This window comes from Entelurus aequoreus, linkage group LG22 (assembly GCF_033978785.1).
Source record: "Entelurus aequoreus isolate RoL-2023_Sb linkage group LG22, RoL_Eaeq_v1.1, whole genome shotgun sequence".
In the NCBI taxonomy this organism is placed as follows: Eukaryota; Metazoa; Chordata; class Actinopteri; order Syngnathiformes; family Syngnathidae; genus Entelurus; species Entelurus aequoreus.
Window position 1 is genome coordinate 2,809,616 of NC_084752.1, and position 20,350 is coordinate 2,829,965.

The 20,350-nt window shown below is 39.5% G+C and overlaps 1 protein-coding gene across 8 annotated transcripts in view; it reads left to right on the forward strand.

Moving 5' to 3' along the window:
* LOC133639945 (centlein-like) overlaps positions 1-19,695 on the forward strand; it is a 771,455-nt gene extending 751,760 nt beyond the window's left edge. For all 8 annotated transcript variants that reach the window (XM_062033668.1, XM_062033669.1, XM_062033667.1 and 5 more), the window contains 3 exons: positions 3,718-3,818; positions 15,865-15,962; positions 19,195-19,695. In XM_062033668.1, the coding sequence (XP_061889652.1) occupies positions 3,718-3,818; positions 15,865-15,962; positions 19,195-19,692 (697 nt within the window). In that variant the 3' untranslated portion in view covers positions 19,693-19,695. The remainder of the gene's footprint in view (positions 1-3,717; positions 3,819-15,864; positions 15,963-19,194) is intronic.
* The last annotated feature ends 655 nt before the right edge of the window (positions 19,696-20,350 follow it).

The window sequence follows — 20,350 nt, forward strand, 5'->3', positions numbered from 1 at the left end:
CACACAGCACACGTGGACTTTTCCATGCCATGAGTATTTTTTTTATTTTGTTTCTGTGCTCTACCTAAGTTCATTTTTGCCACTATGTTGCTAAAAAAAAAAAAAAAAAAAAAAAAAAAAAAAAAAAAAAAACGACAAAGGAGAGAATAGGTGTGGCATAGCTGTTCGTGATAATGATGTTTGAGTCCATGCTACATTGTTTATTTTTGCACTCTTGTTCAGCAGTTGAAAAGTTAACCTTTTCCTTAAGAAAGGAGGATGTGATGTACTGTACTCGTGGTTCGATTGAGAGTACTGCATTGTTGTTGTGGTGATTGATTGCTCATGTCTGACTGATCTCCCGGACTCACATTCGGAGTATAAAGTATACACACTGCTGCTACACTGGTGTCCTGTCCAGTTATTATTATACCTCATAGTCCAAGACTTAACAAAAATGGCCTTGCAAATATATATCCATTTTGTTCTCCTTCTTTGTGGGTTAAAAAGTGAGTATCTGTGATTCTACGCTGCAACACTTCCTGTTTCAGTAAATTGCAACTTGTGATTAGATACCGTATTTTTCCGAGTATAAGTCGCTCCGGAGTATCATTTTCGGATATGTTTACATTAATGTTTATTTTCATTTCTTGTTTCTTTTTGCTTTTTATTATTACTATTATTATTATTATTATTGTTTTTGTTATTCATTCTTGAATGGCTTTTTTGTTGTTTTTTGCAAAATTTGTTTGTTTTTGTTTTGTCTACATATTCGAAATAAACATGAAAGAAAGAAAGTATAAGTCGCACCTGGCGAAAATGCATAATAAAGAAGGAAAAAAAACATATATAAGTCGCACTGGAGTATAAGTCACATTTTTTGGGGAAATGTATTTGATAAAAGCCAACAGCAAGGATAGACATTTGAAAGGCAATTTAAAATGTCTAAAGAATAGTGAACAACAGGCTGAATAAGTGTACGTTATATGAGGCATAAATAACCAACTGCTATGTTAACGTAACATATTATGGTAAGAGTCATTCAAATAACTATAACATATAGAACATGCTATACGTTTACCAAACAATCTGTCACTCCTAATGGCTAAATCCCATGAAATCTTATACGTCTAGTCTCTTACGTCAATGACATCAATAATATTATTTCATATTTTACGGTAATTTGTTAATAATTTCACACATAAGTCGCTCCTGAGTATAAGCCGCACCCCCGGCCAAACTATGAAAAAAACTGCGACTTACAGTCCGAAAAATACGGTACTCACTTTAGAATGACAAGTGAGTATCCAATTACAGTCTCGTTAACATCAGGCTACATAGAGAACTACTGTCAACAACTTGTGACCTGATTGGCTATCGCAACTGTCTATCAACTGTATCTCAAATTCATCCGCTAACGGTCTCGAGTGTGGCTATGCTAATCTACATTGCACCGCCGCGGCTCAAACCAGTGAGTATCTAACCACAGGACGCATAAATGTCACGTTCAACGTGAGGCCAGCTAGAAGGCCTTACTGCAGTGGTTCTTAACCTGGGTTCGATCGACCCCTAGGTGTTCGGTGAGTCGGGCTCAGGGGTTCGGCGGAGGGCAAGACACACCCGACTCATCGTGTAAATACAAACTTCTCCCTATCGGCGTATTACGGATACGGCAACAGCAGAAGTCAGACTGATTTACAGGTGTGTAGTTTGTTGTGAGTTTATGCACTGTGTTGGTTTTGTTGTTTGAACAAGGTGATGTTCATGCACGCTTCATTTTGTGCACCAGTATAAAAACATGGTAACACTTTAGTATGGGGAATATATTCACCATTAATTAGTTGCTTATTAACATGCAAATTAGTAACATATTGGCTCTTAACTAGTCATTATTAAGTACTTATTAATGCCTTATTCGGCATGGCCTTATTATAACTCTAACCCTCTAACCCTAACCCTAACCAAATAACTCTAAATTAAGTCTTTGTTACTTAGAATATGTTCCCCATACTAAAGTGTTACCAAAAACATATAACTTTGTCTTGAATTTGAAATTTTTTTTTTTATTTTTCACTAAGGAAGGGTTCGGTGAATGCGCATATGAAACTGGTGGGGTTCGGTACCTCCAACAAGGTTAAGAACCACTGCCTTACTTACTCGTGATCTAAATGGCTAAGGCAATTATCTATCAACTGTATGTGCCCGTTCACTTACAGTGCACGGACGCCCGTATTGTTAATTGTGAAGGCTCCGGGCAGATTTGGTACAGCATGGCAACATAAGCTAGCTGAATTCTGATTGGATACAAACTCTTAACCTAAAAACAACAGCACTGGAAGGAGCATAATATGAATACTTTTAGATATTTAGGGAAAGTAAATAAAAAATAACTTTTATCTTTAATTATGATCATGATTTCTGGTTATGTTAGGCCAGCTGAGAAGGCATTACTGAATTTAAATGTATTTGTATACATAAAAAGCATAAAAAAAGTGTCCCAACTTGGCTGAAATTCATGGTACAGTGGGCATCTGGAACTTAACTCCTCAATAATTGAGGGAAGAAGAAAAAAAATACAAAAATGAGGGGTATTTTATTTGAACTAAGCAAAATTATCTGCCAATAGAACAAGAAAATTCGGCTTGTCAAGACTTCCCAAAACAAGTAAAATTAGCTAACCTCAATTAACCCAAAAATACCTTAAAATAAGTATATTCTCACTAATAACAAGTGCACTTTTCTTGGTAGAAAAAAAATGAGACCTTTTTGCTCAATATGTTGAAAAATATTCTTAAAAAGTAAATGCTAGTGCCATTATCTTGACATAATGATATGCGCTCAGCATCATGATTTTTTTTTTTCATGCTTGAAGTAAGAAATGATGACTTTAAAAAAGTAGTTTTATACTTGTGAGTGTTGATGACACAGCTTTGCAACAGTTGATATTCTAGTTTCAAGCATGTTTTACTCAATATACACTACCGTTCAAAAGTTTGGGGTCACATTGAAATGTCCTTATTTTTGAAGGAAAAGCACTGTACTTTTCAATGAAGATAACTTTAAACTAGTCTTAACTTTACAGAAATACACTCTATACATTGCTAATGTGCTAAATGACTATTCTAGCTGCAAATGTCTGCTTTTTGGTGCAATATCTACATAGGTGTATAGAGGCCCATTTCCAGCAACTATCACTCCAGTGTTCTAATGGTACAATGTGTTTGCTCATTGGCTCAGAAGGCTAATTGATGACTAGAAAACCCTTGTGCAATCATGTTCACACATCTGAAAACACTTTAGCTCGTTACAGAAGCTACAAAACTGACCTTCCTTTGAGCAGATTGAGTTTCTGGAGCATCACATTTGTGGGCTCAATAAAACGCTCAAAATGGCCAGAAAAAGAGAACTTTCATCTGAAACTCAACAGTCTGTTCTTGTTCTTAGACATGAAGGCTATTCCACTAAATTGTTTGGGTGACCCCAAACTTTTGAACGGTAGTGTAGGTCATCAAATCTCAGCAACAAGCTGTAATATCTTACTGACATCATTTAGGAGCAAAACACTTAAAACAAGTAAAACACTCTAAAACAAAATCTGCTTAGTGAGAAGAATTATCTAATCGGACAGAAAATAAGCAATAAATATCACCCTTATTTGACATATTTAATCTTGCTTAGATTTCAGTTTTTGCAGTGTAATAGTTTATTACAATTTTTGGCAACTGCGTGTATTTGCAGGGCCGACTTAGACGAGGAGCTGGACATGCTGCGGGTCCAGTCCGCAATGGACCGGGCCACTGTGAAGGAATTCCACCTGCGTCTCACTGAAGAACACCAGGGTGAATCATTCTGCATTTTCATTTGATAAATGTGTGGCTTAACATGTACTGTAGTGTAACATCCAGCGTAGAGACGGACTGCTAACTGGACATGACATGACCGCACTTTTGACTCTTATCTGTGCCAATTTGTGAGCAGGATTAACAAGGCAACCCTTAATTGGATAACTCAATTAGGACTTGATCACAACCTCTCCCTCTGCTAATTGATTAGTAGATCAAGCAATGTTCGTCTTGTCAGTGTCAATACCAATCCCTATGTTAAAAAGCACATCCCTTTTAATTCAGTCTGCATCCTTTTTGTCAGACGGTGACCACCACAACCACTGTGGCTTTAATTAAGCAGCTCAATACCACATCTGTCCTCAATCACTTTAATCTTCCTCACCACCAATGTGGGAAGAAGTGCCATAACCTGATTTAAAGGACGGCACTAATTAAAACCTAGAGTCCCTTTCAATTGGCAGTCTAAATAGGAATTGTAAGAATTGAGCATCTGACAATTACCCAGTGGAGACGTGGTGTTGATTGCCTTTTTTGTGTCACATGCTACACAGTCAGAGACTTCGATCGTACTATTAATGTTAACTTTGTGTGGTGTCTAAGATTTCTGATACAACTTAAAGGGCCCCACTAATGCTGACGACATTAAAGCTAATTTCATTGTTCAGGGTCTAATATCTATTTCTACAGGTAAAATTCCCCCCAAAATAGACACGGTAGTAGGGGTGTAACGGTACGTGTTTTTGAATTGAACCGTTTCGGTACAAGGGGTTCGGTTCGGAGGTGTACCGAACGAGTTTCCACACGGACATATTAAGTAGCGTAACGCACGTTGTGTAAACGAGGCACAACACACGGCATGCTAGCAGCTAACGGGCTACGATAGCCTGACCATACGTCCTCTTTTCACCGGATATGTCCTCTTTTGCGGAGCTGTCCGGATGGAGTTTTGAGAGTTATGGTTGCGTGTATTTTCAATGTACGTTCAGGGTTAAGAAGGGGTTAAAAACAAAACAAATTGTGCGCGCAGCAGCATTGGTGAGGGAGGGGCAGAGACAGAGAGAGAGAGAGAGAGAGTTATGATAAACGCGCATGCGTCGCCAGGTTCTGCTTTTTATCCATAGATTTATCACATTTAAATTTTTATTATCTATAGCAGGGGTGTCAAAAGTGTGCCCCGGAGGCCATTTGCGGCCCACAGCTAATGTTTTACACATTGTAAAAATACTATTAAAATAAACAAAAACATAACAAAAGTGAAATAAAAAAGCTTAAAGGTTAAATGTCATTTAGAAAAAGTTGCAATGTTGACTAATAAAACAAAGCTGTTTTGTTTTTTTCTTTCAAACTGTCATTGCTCAAAACATAATATTGAATCAAAATCAATGTTATTATGAATTATTGACCTATCCAAGGTTCCCATTACTTCACATCAAATATTACACTAAGAAAAATATTTTTGGTGGAAGATTTTGCAAATTTGGTAAATTAATAACCTCAAAATTTCTATTTTGTTGTTTTCTTACTGTACCGAAAATGACCCAAACCGTGACCTCTAAACCGAGGTACGTACCGAACCGAAATTTTTGTGTACCGTTACACCCCTAACAGTTCCTGTCTTCACAATAAAAGCACTGCTTCATCCTGCCTGCGCTGATAAAATAAGAAAGCTGGCGTGCACAAGCTAGCAAGCTACGGAGTTTGCCGCCAATGTTTTTCTTGTAAAGTGTATAAAAAGGAGTATGGAAGCCGGACAAATAAGATGCCCAAAAACAACCACTTTCATGTGGTATTGGACAGAAAGGAGGACTTTTTTTCTCCTCCGTTTGAAAATGTGGACGGTATCATCACTACTGTCTGATTCCAATCAATGCTAGTCATCAGAATCAGGTAATACACCGACTTATATTCTTGTCTTCTTGAAAGAAAGGCATCTATATGTTAAACGTGCTTGTATTATCATTAAACACATTTAACTTGTTAACAAAAACATATTTTTCATAAATAAATACATATAAATGATACATATGAATGAGGTAGAACACCTTGACTTGGTCAACTGAAAAGTAGCTCGCCTGCAGAAAAAAGTGTGGGCATCCCTGATTTAGAGTAGCCCGTGTGCAGCTTGTATAGAGTACTGTTTTTCAACCTTTTTTGAGCCAAGGCACATTTGTTTCATAAAAAGAATACAGAGGCACACCACCAGCAGAAAAGGTTAAAAAATGAAACTCCACCAGGCTGTCGTGCCTTATTTTGAGTTTGTTGTTGTTTCCTGTGTGTAGTGCTTTAGTTCCTGTCTTGCGCTGTTATTTTGGTGACTTTTCCTGTTTTGTTGGTGTTCTCCTGTAGCAGTTTCACGCCTTCCTTTGAGTGCTATTGCCCGCACCTGCTTTGTTTTCGCAATCAAGACTATTTACGTTGTGCGTACGCTATCCTTTGTGGGGACATTGTTGATTGTCATGTCATGTACGGATGTCCTTTGTGGACGTCGTCTCTGCTCCACACACTGTAAGTTTTTGCTGTCGTCCAGCATTCTGTTTTTGTTTACTTTGTAGCCAGTTCAGTTTAACTTTTGCTTTGCATGGCCATCCCTATGCTTCAGTGCCTTTTCCTAGCGGTACTTGCCTTTTGTTAATTTTTGGTTTAAGCCTTACATACACTACCGTTCAAAAGTTTGGGGTCACATTGAAATGTCCTTATTTTTGAAGGAAAAGCACTGTACTTTTCAATGAAGATAACTTTAAACTAGTCTTAACTTGAAAGAAATACACTCTATACATTGCTAATGTGGTAAATGACTATTCTAGCTGCAAATGTCTGCTTTTTGGTGCAATATCTACATAGGTGTATAGAGGCCCATTTCCAGCAACTATCACTCCAGTGTTCTAATGGTACAATGTGTTTGCTCATTGGCTCAGAAGGCTAATTGATGATTAGAAAACCCTTGTGCAATCATGTTCACACATCTGAAAACACTTTAGCTCGTTACAGAAGCTACAAAACTGACCTTCCTTTGAGTAGGTTGAGTTTCTGGAGCATCACATTTGTGGGGTCAATTAAACGCTCAAAATGGCCAGAAAAAGAGAACTTTCATCTGAAACTCGACAGTCTATTCTTGTTCTTAGAAATGAAGGCTATTCCACAAAATTGTTTGGGTGACCCCAAACTTTTGAACGGTGCGTTCCGACTTCTATAAAGCAATGAACTACCTGCTGCCACCTACTGATACGGAGTACTACATGGTTACCCTGCCAAGCTCTACACAGCACAGACACTAGACAACGGCACATTATTAGCAGATTATAATTATTGATTTGCAAAATATATTTTTTGGACCAATTAGGTGAAGTTGCATCATTTCCCACGGCACACCAGACAATATCTCATGCGGTACAGTGGTTGAAAAACACTGGTATAGAGTATAGATTTGCTCAACCCAGTCATCGTCTCAATAGCTGGAAACACAAGTGATTAGCAAGATAATCCATACTTGCCAACCCTCCCGAATTTTCCGGGAGACTCACGAATTTCAGTGCCTCTCCCGAAAATCTCCCGGGACAACCATTCTCCCGAATTTCTCCCGATTTCCAGCCGGACCTGAGTGAGGACAGCCTGTCGTCACGTCCACTTTTCCTCCATATAAACAGCGTGCCGGCCCAGTCACGTTATAACATTTACGGCAGGGTTCACCAACCTTTTTGAAAGCAAGAGCTACTTCTGGGGTACTGATTAATGCGAAGGGCTACCAGTTTGATACACACTTAAATAAATTGCCAGAAATAGCCAATTTGCTCAATTTACCTTTAACTCTTATGTTGTTATTAATAATGAATGATATTTACACTTAATTGAACGGTTTAAAAGAGGAGAAAACACGAAAAAAATGACAATTAAATTTTGAAACATAATTTATCTTCAATTTCGACTCTTTAAAATTCAAAATTCAACCGAAAAAAAGAAGAGAAAAACTAGCTAATTCGAATCTTTTTTAAAAAATTTAAAAAAGAATTTATGGAACATCATTAGTAATTTTTCCTGATTAAGGTTCATTTTAGAATTTTGATTACATGTTTTAAATAAGTTAAAATCCAATCTGCACTTTGTTAGAATATATAACAAATTGGACCAAGCCATATTTCTAACAAAGACAAATCATTATTTCTCCCAGATTTTCCAGAACAAAAATTTTAAAAGAAATTCAAAAGACTTTGAAACAAGATTTAAATTTGATTCTACAGATTTTCTAGATTTGCCAGAATAATGTTTTTGAATTTTAATCATGATAAGTTTGAAGAAATATTTCACAAATATTCTTCGTCGCAAAAACAGAAGCTAAAATGAAGAATTAAATTAAAATACAATTAAAAAAAAAATGTTACTTGAACATTGATTTAAATTGTCAGAAAAGAAGAGGAAGGAATTTAAAAGGTAAAAAAGTATATGTGTTTAAAAATCCTAAAATCATTTTTAAGGTTGTATTTTTTCTCTAAAATTGTCTTTCTGGAAGTTATAAAGCAAAGTAAAAAAAAAAAGAATTTATTTAAACAAGTGAAGACCAAGTCTATGGAATATTTTCTTAGATTTTCAAATTCTATTTGAGTTTTGTCTCTCTTAGAATAAAAAATGTCGGGCAAAGCGAGACCAGCTTGCTAGTAAATAAATACAATTTAAAAAATAGAGGCAGCTCACTGGTAAGTGCTGCTATTTGAGCTATTTTTAGAACAGGCCAGCGGGCTACTCATCTGGGGCCGTACTTATCAAGCTTCTTAGAGTGCCATTTTACACTTAAGTCCTGAGAATTTGGGAAATTTAGTCCTACTCTCAAACTTAAGAATAAAAGTTTTTTATCAACGTTCTTAAGTCTAAGAATCACTCCTACTCTCCACGATATTTAAGAGACCTTCAGAGGTGTCTTAAGTGGTTAGGAGTTGCCAGCAGGGGATGGCACTGAGGCGAGAGAGACGTGCGCCAACGTTCAGGGAACGGAACAATGTTTTGGTTTTTTTTGATGACGAGCAGCTGATCAAACGGTATCGTTTAGACAGAGCGGATATTATTTTTGTCACAGATTTAATACTTTTCGATTCCTTGTTGATTTCTGCATGTGGCTGCAGTGGACTAGTATATATAGAGCCACCCACACCAGTTTCAAATTAGTTTCCTAATTAATGAATTGGAAAGAAAATGTTATGACAGTAGCGTATGTGTGTGGCCGTGAGGTGAGTGACGTCAGTGAGTGTGTGGGCGAGAGAAGAGAGGGAGCGGTAGCGTGAGTGCCGGCGGGGACTAGTTTGTTTTGTATTATTTTGTAGTTTATTGTCAAAATATACACTCCCATTGTCCACTTAAATATTTCCAAGATATTTCTTTATTCTTAGACAAGGGATTCCCTTCCGTGATTGGTCATTTCTACGGACACAGAAATGACGTCACCTAAAATTGCGTTTACGGCACATAGTAATGTCGTAATTCAGCTCTGAGTGTGACACTTAAGATTCAGTCCTACACTTCGCTGAAAGTGTGAGTAAGACGCTTGATAACTAACTTTTAAGTGCAGCTTTCAGCCAAGAATTTATTTACTCTTAAGTCAACTCTTAGCAGACTTCTTAGGAGTCATTCTAAGAAGCTTGATAAGTACGGCCCCTGGTCCTTACGGGCTACCTGGTGCCCGCGGGCACCGCGTTGGTGACCCCTGATCTACGGCTTTTGGAGCTCAGTGCGCAACTGCACACAAAACAAGAAGGAGACTTTTATATATGTCTCCGTTATCCATAGGTTTATCTATAACCCGTAAAGTAGGCAGGCACGGAGCTATTTCTCAGCGTGTGTTTATTCCAGCCGGCACGTTAACACACTGACACACAACATCCGGATTCCCATCATGCATTGCTTCAAAACTACGGCAAGTAGTAATGTCCAAAAAAAGATAGTGACAAAGAATAGAACGAGGATGGACAATTCAACCCGAAACTCACTCCTTTCCAACAGATGTCCTGTTGTCATCATTCCCAAATAGGTAGATATCTTCACGTCCTCGACAGAAAAGGCTCGCCAGGCATGCGGCACTCCTTCTTCTCCCAAGAGTCTGTCGTGTGTCCAGCAACAAATGCTCCGTCACGACAAGCAGGTTCCCCCAAACCCAAGATCTTGTCAATTTCGTTGAGGCCAGTTAAATAGTTCCAATGTTTAGATCTGGAGAGCAGTGCAAAAAGAGACAAGAAGAAAGTTAAGACAAGACAAAGAAGCAAGCAGGAGAGGGAAGGGGAGCGTCCACCCTCCATGAGTGCCAGAGAGAAAGACGCCCCTTTGATACTATAAAAACATTTTATATTGCTACATTTTCGTCGTCCGAACTGTCAGACTGAACAATATGTCAGCAGTGATTTAAGTCCAAGCGCCAAAATAAGTTGTGAGCGACTACAACGTTCTCTCCCGAACCTCTGTGACCTGATCAAAGAGCCGAGGGCTTGCAGGATGATCTCTAACGAAAGGTAGCACATGAAAGGAAGCGAGCTTTTGTGCCGTCGCCCATGAACCGACATGCAAGGGGACATTAATGTATGCCGCCTTTGCCAGGACCTCCTCCTCTCGCGGCGGGTGACTAGGGAGCCACCACGTCTTCTTATCAAGGTGACAACTCCCAGGCTGCTGGGCTAAATTACTCCCAACATGGTTACGTACAGCCGGCAGCCCCTCCTGTCCTTTTCTGCAGCTTCCTTCTGATTGGATGTGACATGCCAGGAAGACAAAAGAGCTGGCTAATTCAAAGTAACAAACTTCCCAGGACAAAGCATACATGCAGCACAAGGGAGCAGCAGCCTCTCACTTTGTCCTTTATTTGCCTTTAATGAAGCCTACATAACTCACCTCAAATGTTAAGGTCCAAGTTATTTGAGCCTGAAACAAACTCCTTGCCACAATTCAAGGTGTTTCATCGCACACAGTTAGTTAATTGAGGATCTCTACGTTGTAGATTAGACCGAATGGCCTCCATGTGCCTGTATGCACTCCCTGTAAAGTTTGGGCATGCTTCTGCAAAAATGTTACACTGTAGACCAGGGGTCACCAACCTTTTTGAAAGCAAGAGCTACTTCTTGGGTAGTGATTAATGCGAAGGGCTACCAGTTTGATACACACTTCAATAAATTGCCAGAAATAGCCAATTTGCTCAATTTACCTTTAACTCTATGTTATTATTAATAATGAATGATATTTACACTTAATTGAACGGTTTGAATGAGGAGAAAACACGAAAAAAATGACAATTAAATTTTGAAACATAGTTTATCTTCAATTTCGACTCTTTAAAATTCATAATTCAACCGAAAAAAAAGAGGAAAACTAGCTAATTCGAATCTTTTTGAAAAAATTAAAAAAAGAATTTATGGAACATCATTAGTAATTTTTCCTGATTAAGATTAATTTTAGAATTTTGTATGACATGTTTTAAATAGGTTAAAATCCAATCTGCACTTTGTTAGAATATATAACAAATTGGACCAAGCTATATTTCTAACAAAGACTAATCATTATTTCTTCTAGATTTTCCAGAACAAAAATTTTAAAAGAAATTCAAACGACTTTGAAATAAGATTTAAATTTGATTCTACAGATTTTCTAGATTTGCCAGAATAATTTTTATGAATTTTAATCATAATAAGTTTGAAGAAATATTTCACAAATATTCTTCGTCGAAAAAACAGAAGCTAAAATGAAGAATTAAATTAAAATGTATTTATTATTCTTTACAATAAAAAAAATAAATTTACTTGAACATTGATTTAAATTGTCAGGAAAGAAGAGGAAGGAATTTAAAAGGTAAAAAGTTATATGTGTTTAAAAATCCTAAAATCATTTTTAAGGTTGTATGTTTTCTCTAAAATTGTCTTTCTGAAAGTTATAAGAAGCAAAGTAAAAAAATTCATGAATGTATTTAAACAAGTGTAGACCAAGTCTTTAAAATATTTTCTTGGATTTTCAAATTCTATTTGAGTTTTGTCTCTCTTAGAATTAAAAATGTCGGGCAAAGCGAGACCAGCTTGCTAGTAAATAAATAACATTTAAAAAATAGAGGCAGCTGACTGGTAAGTGCTGCTATTTGAGCTATTTTTAGAACAGGCCAGCGGGCTACTCATCTGGTCCTTACGGGCTACCTGGTGCCCGCGGGCACCGCGTTGGTGACCCCTGCTGTAGAACATACTAACCTCCTCCAACCTCCGAGGACAAAGCTACGAACAATGGGAGACCGGGCTTTCTGCTCCGCCGCTCCCAGTCTGTGGAACGCTCTCCCTGACCACCTGAGGGCACCACAGACTGTGGATGCTTTTAAAAAAGGCTTAAAAACCCTTCTTTTTAAAAAAAACTTTTTTTTTTTTAAATATATGCATACTAGTTTTAGCTATTTGGCTGTTCTAGTTTTTATTTGTATTTATTTTTTATTATCTTTTTATTTTAATTTTTTTTAATACACTTTAGCACTTTGAGGTTGTTTACTCAATGTAAAGTGCTTTTTACAAATAAAATCTATTATTATTATATGTGTCAAATTCAAGGCAATGAACGATCTATGGCACCTGGGATGATATTTGATTAGTATTAGAACCGGCCCGCAGGCCACAGCCGCCTGCTGCTGTTTTGCACGCACCAATACTCCATCAGTGTTGGCGCTAGGAATTTTCAAAATGGGGTTCCAGGGACCCCATCAAGTCATAAAAATGGGGTCCCACAGTAAATTTTTGGGGTCCCACTTTTTTGTAAACGTTTGGACAACAAATGATAAATGTATGCATTATCCTGTTATATCTCACATTCTATACTGTGTTTTGGAAAAAGGTTGTCATAAATGTTACTTAATTCATTAAAAATAATAATAATACAAAAGAAAACAACATTTGTTGCATATGTAAATGTATTCAGTTATAAACATTCATTCACTTTCTTCTTTTCTTCATGGATCTAAACTTTACCGTTGCCGGTATTTTTTTTCAATATTTTTATTGTAGTATTTTCAGAATGTGTTAGTTCTATGTTTGGCCAAAGTAAGACAGAGAAAACAATCTGAAGTTGTCTTTATTTTTTAGTTTTAATACCATGATTTCAATAGTCCGGCCCGCGTGTGCACAGATTTTCTTCCATGCGGCCCCTGAGCTAAAGTGAGTTTGACACCCCTCATCTAGGAAGAAACTAACCTGTACACTATAGTAATATACATATATAGTATACATAATACAAAACCCAAAACCAGTGAAGTTGGCACGCTGTTGTAACACGTGCAGAATGTGGCTTGGCATTGTTTTGCTGAAATAAGCAGGGGCGTCCATGGTAACGTTGCTTGGATGGCAACATATGTTGCTCCAAAAGCTGTATGTACCTTTCAGCATTAATGGTGCCTTCACAGATGTGTAAGTTACCCATGTCTTGGGCACTAATACACCCCCATACCATCACACATGCTGGCTTTTACACTTTGCGCCTATAACAGTCTGGATGGTTCTTTTCCTCTTTGGTCCGTAGGACAGGACGTCCACAGTTTCCAAAAACAATTTAAATTGTGGACTCATCAGACCACATAATACTTTTCCACTTTGCATCAGTCCATCTGAGATGAGCTCGGGCCCAGCGAAACCGGCTGCGTTTCTGGGTGTTGTTGATAAATGGCTTTCGCTTTGCATAGTAGAGTTTTAACTTGCACTTACAAATGTAGCGACCAACTGTAGTTACTGACAGTGGTTTTCTGAACTGTTCCTGAGCCCATGTGGTGATATCCTTTACACACTGATGTTGCTTTTTGATGCAGTACCGCCTGAGGGATCGAAGGTCACGGGCATTGCCGCTTACGTGCAGTGATTTCTCCAGATTCTCTGAACCTTTTGATGATATTACGGAGCGTAGATGGTGAAATCCCTAAATTCCTTGCAATAGCTGCTTGAGAATTTTGTTGTTCTTAAATTGTTGGACAATTTGCTCAGGCATTTGTTGACAAAGTGGTGACCCTCGCCCCCTCCTTGTTTGTGAATGACTGAGCATTTCATGGAAGCTGCTTTTATACCCAATCATGGCACCCACCTGTTCCCAATTAGCTTGTTCACCTGTGGGATGTTCCAAATAAGTGTTTGATGAGCATTCCTCAACTTTATCAGTCTTTTTTTGGTCATTTGTGCCAGCTTTTTTGAAACATGTTGCAGGCATCAAATTCCAAATTAGCTAATATTTGCAAACAATAACAAAGTTTAGCAGTTCGAACATTAAGTATCTTGTCTTTGCAGTCTATTCAACTGAATATAAGTTGAAAAGGATTTGCAAATTATTGTATTCTATTTTTATTGACCATTTACACAACGTGCCAACTTCACTTGTTTTGGGTTCTGTATTCAAAATCCAAGTAAAACATTTGGGAAAGGGCATACAGTGTATAAAAGTCACAATGCCCAAATTCACCATGGCAACTCTGGGACTTGTCATGGCCTCCATGTGCCTGTATGCACTCCCTACAATATCTGGGCATGCCCCTGCAAAACCGTTCTTAAATAGGGTTTGTCTTGCCAATTGCTTCTGCTTTTCACTTATTTTCTGTCTTGTTACACCCTGATGATTACGTGTTTCCTTTATTTCTTTTTTAAGTCAAGGCTGATAGTGAAGTTCTGTGTGCATATAAGCTGTCCATTGGGGGAATCCTCATGGACTACAAAGCAGTGCTGCCCGGGGCTGTACAGTGTTCACCAGGGATTCAAGTCCTTCTCGCATTTGTTTAGGTTCCCTTGAAAGAAGCTGCGTGTTGTTTGCTTTTTTTTTCTTTTTTTTTTTATTACATTCTTTCCCCCATGTCCTTGTGGACTAGGGATGATGTTTGATAATAAATTATCGAGTTTGAGCCCATTATCGAATCCTCTTATCGAATCCAGATAGGTTGTTGTACAGTATATGGAAAAAAACACAATATTTGGTTTAACAAAAGCTCACTTTCATTTTATAAGAAAAAAAATAAATAAAATAAATGAATAAAAATTTAAATAAAAAATAATAATATTGACTGTTGTTACCCAAAGTATATTAAGTGGGATTTTTCAGAAAAACAAATATATACAGTAACACAAAAACAACCTGTCTCTGTGATCACTATAGGTGTATAAATAATAATATAGTGTTAAATAAAATCAGTCCCTTGGGCACCAAACTGAAAATAATACAGCTCTCCAAAAAGTGCACTTCTGCTGCTATTGGAACATACTAACTACACACACTATGACACTAAGAACACCACAGTCATCAATCAACAATTCTTCCAAAAAATGATTTCGATGGTGGAAATACACGACTGGCAGCCATTTTAAGTCCTCAAAACATCCATTGAAACAGTGCACAAAAATCGTTTTTCAATAAACATCTTAGTATCAAACTTAACCACTTTCCACCTTAATATTGAGTTACATAAACAAGTTAAACAGTTTACTTACAGACTTATCTTTTCCAAGGCTTGTAAGAGCTAACACAACTTGTCTACTTCTCAATTGTCTCATGAACTGAACTGACGTCGCCAAACTAATGACGCGTAGTATTTTCATATCGCCACAAGGTGTCAGTAAGAGTCTACAATCAAATGGGCATAACATTGCCCTCCTACAGGGCATTTCCTGTGGGACGGGATTCGTTCCCAGGGATTTGAATAAAGAACCAACTCTTTTTCTTTACTATAGTGGCCTCGATAATGGGAACCGGTTCTCAAAAAGGGATTTGAGTCCATGAAATCGGTTCTTTTCTTATCGAACAACCGGGAGAACCGGTTTCGAACATCATCCCTATTGTGGACTTTTAAAATAAACACTTTTTCTGTTATTTCGGATGGCTGCGGCCGAGAGTCTGTGATAAAACAGCACTGCTTGACTTCGGCCTGACTGACAGGAACAATAAAAATGTGCCTTACGAAGGAAATTCGAGCTTTAGTGATGCTAATTGATTTAATGCAGCCCCTTTTTATCATCCTATTGATTGAGCCGCCCGGGTTTGACGCACCGTGTCACAGCAACCTTTTCTTCTCCTTGTGCAGAGCTGCTCGGCAAAGTGGTGGAGGAGCGCCGGGTCAAAAGAAGCACTCCGAAAAAGCCCTCCGTTTCTTCGGAGCGATTGGAAGAGTCGTTCAAAAAGGTACAGCACTATGCCATCGCTAAGTGTTCTTTGTCACCACCAAATCAAAGACATAACTGCTGCACAATGGCGCTCAGTAAATTAGCTTATGTTCTGTCATGTCATGTTTTTTTTCCCTCCCCTACCTAATGCATTAGGGTAAATTGGTGGCTTATTTTAACAATTATCAGCTGTTAATCCAATTTTAAAAAGCTACTTCAGTTTATCTCCACCCGTCTGCTTTTTGGCACCCTCTCTTTTACGGATGGGGAGAGCAGGACCCCGCTAAAAATGCCCCGAGGCACAAACCCAGCAGGCATTAACCGACTCCATGTAGGAGCTAACAAAAGGACTAAGTATTCATGGGTAATGTCCACAGTTGTGTTTCTAACAAGATGAGCCTTTTAAATATCCATGCAGCCTTTGCATGCTGTTGATGTACAGTACATAAGTACACTATATTGCCAAAAGTATTTGGCCACCTGCCTTGACTCGCATATGAACTTGAAGTGCCATCCCATTCCTAACCCATAGGGTTCAATATGACCTTTTGCAGCTATTACAGCTTCAACTCTTCTGGGAAGGCTGTCCACAAGGTTGCGTCCTATTTTCACCAGACATGTCATCAGGGCGGAGTTTCTTAAATGCCTCAAATGTCCGGCATTTTGAGTTAGGGTTGCGTGTATTTTCAATGTACGTTCAGGGTTAAGAAGGGGTTAAAAACAAAACAAATTGTGCGGCATTGGTGAGGGAGGGGCAGAGACAGAGAGAGAGAGAGTTATGATAAACGCGCATGCGTCGCCAGGCTCTGCTTTTTATCACATTTAATTTTTTATTATCTATAGCAGGGGTGTCAAAAGTGTGCCCCGGAGGCCATTTGCGGCCCACAGCTAATGTTTTAAAGGCTCATTCTAAAAATACTATTAAAATAAACAAAAACATAACAAAAGTGAAATAAAAAAGCTTAAAGGTTAAATGTCATTTAGAAAAAGTTGCAATGTTGACTAATAAAACAAAGCTGTTTTTTTTTCTTTCAAACGGTCATTGCTCAAAACATAATATTGAATCAAAATCAATGTTATTATGAATTATTGACCTATCCAAGGTTCCCATTACTTCACATCAAATATTACACTAAGAAAAATATTTTTGGTAGAAGATTTTGCAAATTTGGTAAATAAATAAGCCAAAAATGTATATTTTGTTGTTTTCTTACTGTACCGAAAATGAACCGAACCGTGACCTCTAAACCGAGGTACGTACCGAACCCAAATTTTTGTGTACGTTACACCCCTAGGTCAAATGTAAAGACGTTTTAATCCAAAACACTAACACAGTATCAGTGCAGTGTCAATACATGTAGCGAGTGAGACTGAGGTGTCCTCTGTCCATCACTGTTTTATATATCCAAACACACAACTTTGTGTCATAGTATTATTATTTCATTATTAATGTCACTATCACTAGTTATTAATGTCACAATAACTGTTCTTTATATTTTGTTTGATTTAATTTTGACAATCTGCTGCAGGCCAACAAAACTCTGCAAATGCTGCAAATGGCTCAAGGGGCCACACTTTGGGCTCCGCTGGTGTTAGAAGCTCGCTATGGTAAAATTGAAAAAACATGTTTAACACTGGAAATTGGTTGAAATTAAAGGCCTACTGAAATGAGATTTTCTTATTTAAACGGGGATAGCAGGTCCATTCTATGTGTCATACTTGATCATTTCGCGATATTGCCATATTTTTGCTGGAAGGATTTAGTAGAGAACATCGACGATAAAGTTCGCAACTTTTGGTCGCTGATAAAAAAGCCTTGCCTGTAGCGGAAGTAGCGTGACGTCACAGGTTGTGGAGCTCCTCACATCTGCACATTGTTTACAATCATGGCCACCAGCAGCGTGAGCGATTCGGACCAAGAAAGCGACGATTACCCCATTAATTTGAGCGAGGATGAAAGATTTGTGGATGAGGAAAGTGAGAGTGAAGGATTAGAGGGCAGTGGAAGCGATTCAGATAGGGAAGATGCTGTGAGAGGCGGGTGTGACCTGATATTCAGCTGGGAATGACTAAAACAGTAAATAAACACAAGACATATATATACTCTATTAGCCATAACACAACCAGGCTTATATTTAATATGACACCAATTAATCCCGCATAACAAACACCTCCCCCCTCCCGTCCATATAACCCACCAATACAAATCAAACACCCGCACAACACACTCAATCCCACAGCCCAAAGTACCGTTCACCTCCGCAAAGTTCATACAGCACATATATTTCCCCAAAGTTACGTACGTGACATGCACATAGCGGCACGCACGTACGGGCAAGCGATCAAATGTTTGGAAGCCGCAGCTGCGTATTAACGGTACCCGCGTATCCAACTCCAAGTCCTCCTGGTAAGAGTCTCTGTTGTCCCATCTCCACAAGCATGCGAATCCAACTCCAAGTCCTCCTGGTAAGAGTCTCTGTTGTCCCATCTCCACAAGCATGTGAATCCAACTCCAAGTCCTCCTGGTAAGAGTCTATGTTGTCCCAGTTCTCCACAGGCCAATGGTAAAGCTTGACTGTCATCGTTCGGGAATGTAAACAATGGAACACCGGCTACGACGTAGTTGCTACGTGTTTGTGTTGCTGCAGCCGGCCGCTAATACACCGCTTCCCACGCTTTCTTCTTTGCTGTCTCCATTGTTCATTAAACAAATTTGCAAAAGATTCACCAACACAGATGTCCATAATACTGTGGAATTTTGCGATGGAAACAGACGACTTAATAGCTGGCCACAATGCTGTCCCAAAATGTCCGCTACAATCCGTGACGTCACGCGCAAACGTCATCATACCGAGATGTTTTCAGCAGGATATTTCGCGGGAAATTTAAAATGTCACTTTATAAGTTAACCCGGCCATATTGGCATGTGTTGCAATGTTAAGATTTCATCATTGATATATAAACTATCAGACTGCGTGGTCGCTAGTAGTGGCTTTCAGTAGGCCTTTAACATACACGTGTCTACGTCACAAAAAGTTCAATTTCCAGTTCTGCAGCAGTCATCACAATTTAACCTTTTTCAAAAGACACTAGTCCCATGTAAAATCCCTGTCAAATTATAATGGGGTTTTCACTTGTGCTGTATATACATCTTGGGTGTTCAAGTTGATTCACTGCAATTAAAGCATGTCAAAAAAGTTGATAAAATGTGGGCATATAGCACTGAGGCTACAAATCCTTGATTCCTTCAGATCCAGCAGCTGGAGCAAAGGATGATGTCCCTTGAGGGGGAGACGGCACGGCTGAGGGAAGAGAAACAGCAGCTCCTTGAGGCCAATGAAGACTTGGCCCACGACTGCTGCAGACTCCAAGCCTCGCGGGATCACCTGCAAGACCTCAACTCACAGGCCTCGGCCCAGTGGGAACGGCATCGCGGCGAGATCGTGGCTCTGGAAGCCCGGCTGGCCGCCTCTCGGAAAGAGTCCTCCGAGCTCCGTCATCGGCTGCTGAAGCTGAGGCAGGAGTTGGGCATTCTCCGTGCGGCCCGCGACTTCTACAGGAACCGAACGGCGGGAGCCTCGCGAGCCGGCGGGAGCGCCGGCAGTATTAGCGGCAAAGCTAAGTTGAAAACAATTAAGCTCAGGGGTTCCAGCCGCCGAAGCGTCATCCCCAATCAAGCCATCAGCTGGCGAGGCCGCAGCCCGAGTCCCTCTAAGGACGAGTGGGAGGACATGAGCGGCGAGAGGTAATGATACACGCACACACTCACTGCTTCCCCAACCTCATTATTTTTAGGTGTTTAGAGTGGGCTGGCGATGACATCTGGGGGGGCCACGTAACATCGAGGGGACATTGTGCATATGCAAAGCGCAGAGGTGATTGAATTCCATCCTCTTGTCTAGTTGGTATTCAGGAACCCAAAGAAGAAGGAATGATAGAGAGGCAGCGGAATGAGGGCGGGAGGGGGGGGGGGGGGGATGTCAGATCCCGCGAAATGTCCTGGGACGCCGCGCTCGGAGCTTATTGACTGAAATTTGCATGCAAAATTAGCCGTGTCTGTGTACAAAGTTGAAGCGGTGCCAGAAAAGCCCAGGGATGAGGCTTTGGAGGGAGGGGGCCGCCCCGAGTCTTGATACCTTTCAGCGGTGCCGTTTTCACCCGCTCGCAATAACGCGGGCCTGGAATTGACGGCTTGGCAGTTTGATTTAATATAGCGGTCCTTTGCATATTCACTAACATCCCCCTCTTGACAGCGCTAAGGATCCCCCTGCAAGCACTAACCCACCCACCGCATGTGCGCCGCGGCTCGCCCTGTGTGTCGTTGCGTTGCTTGTCTTGTGTCCTGTCAATTCGCAAACGTGTCTTTGCCTCCCTTTTATTCCTGCCAGCCACAGGCACGCACACACA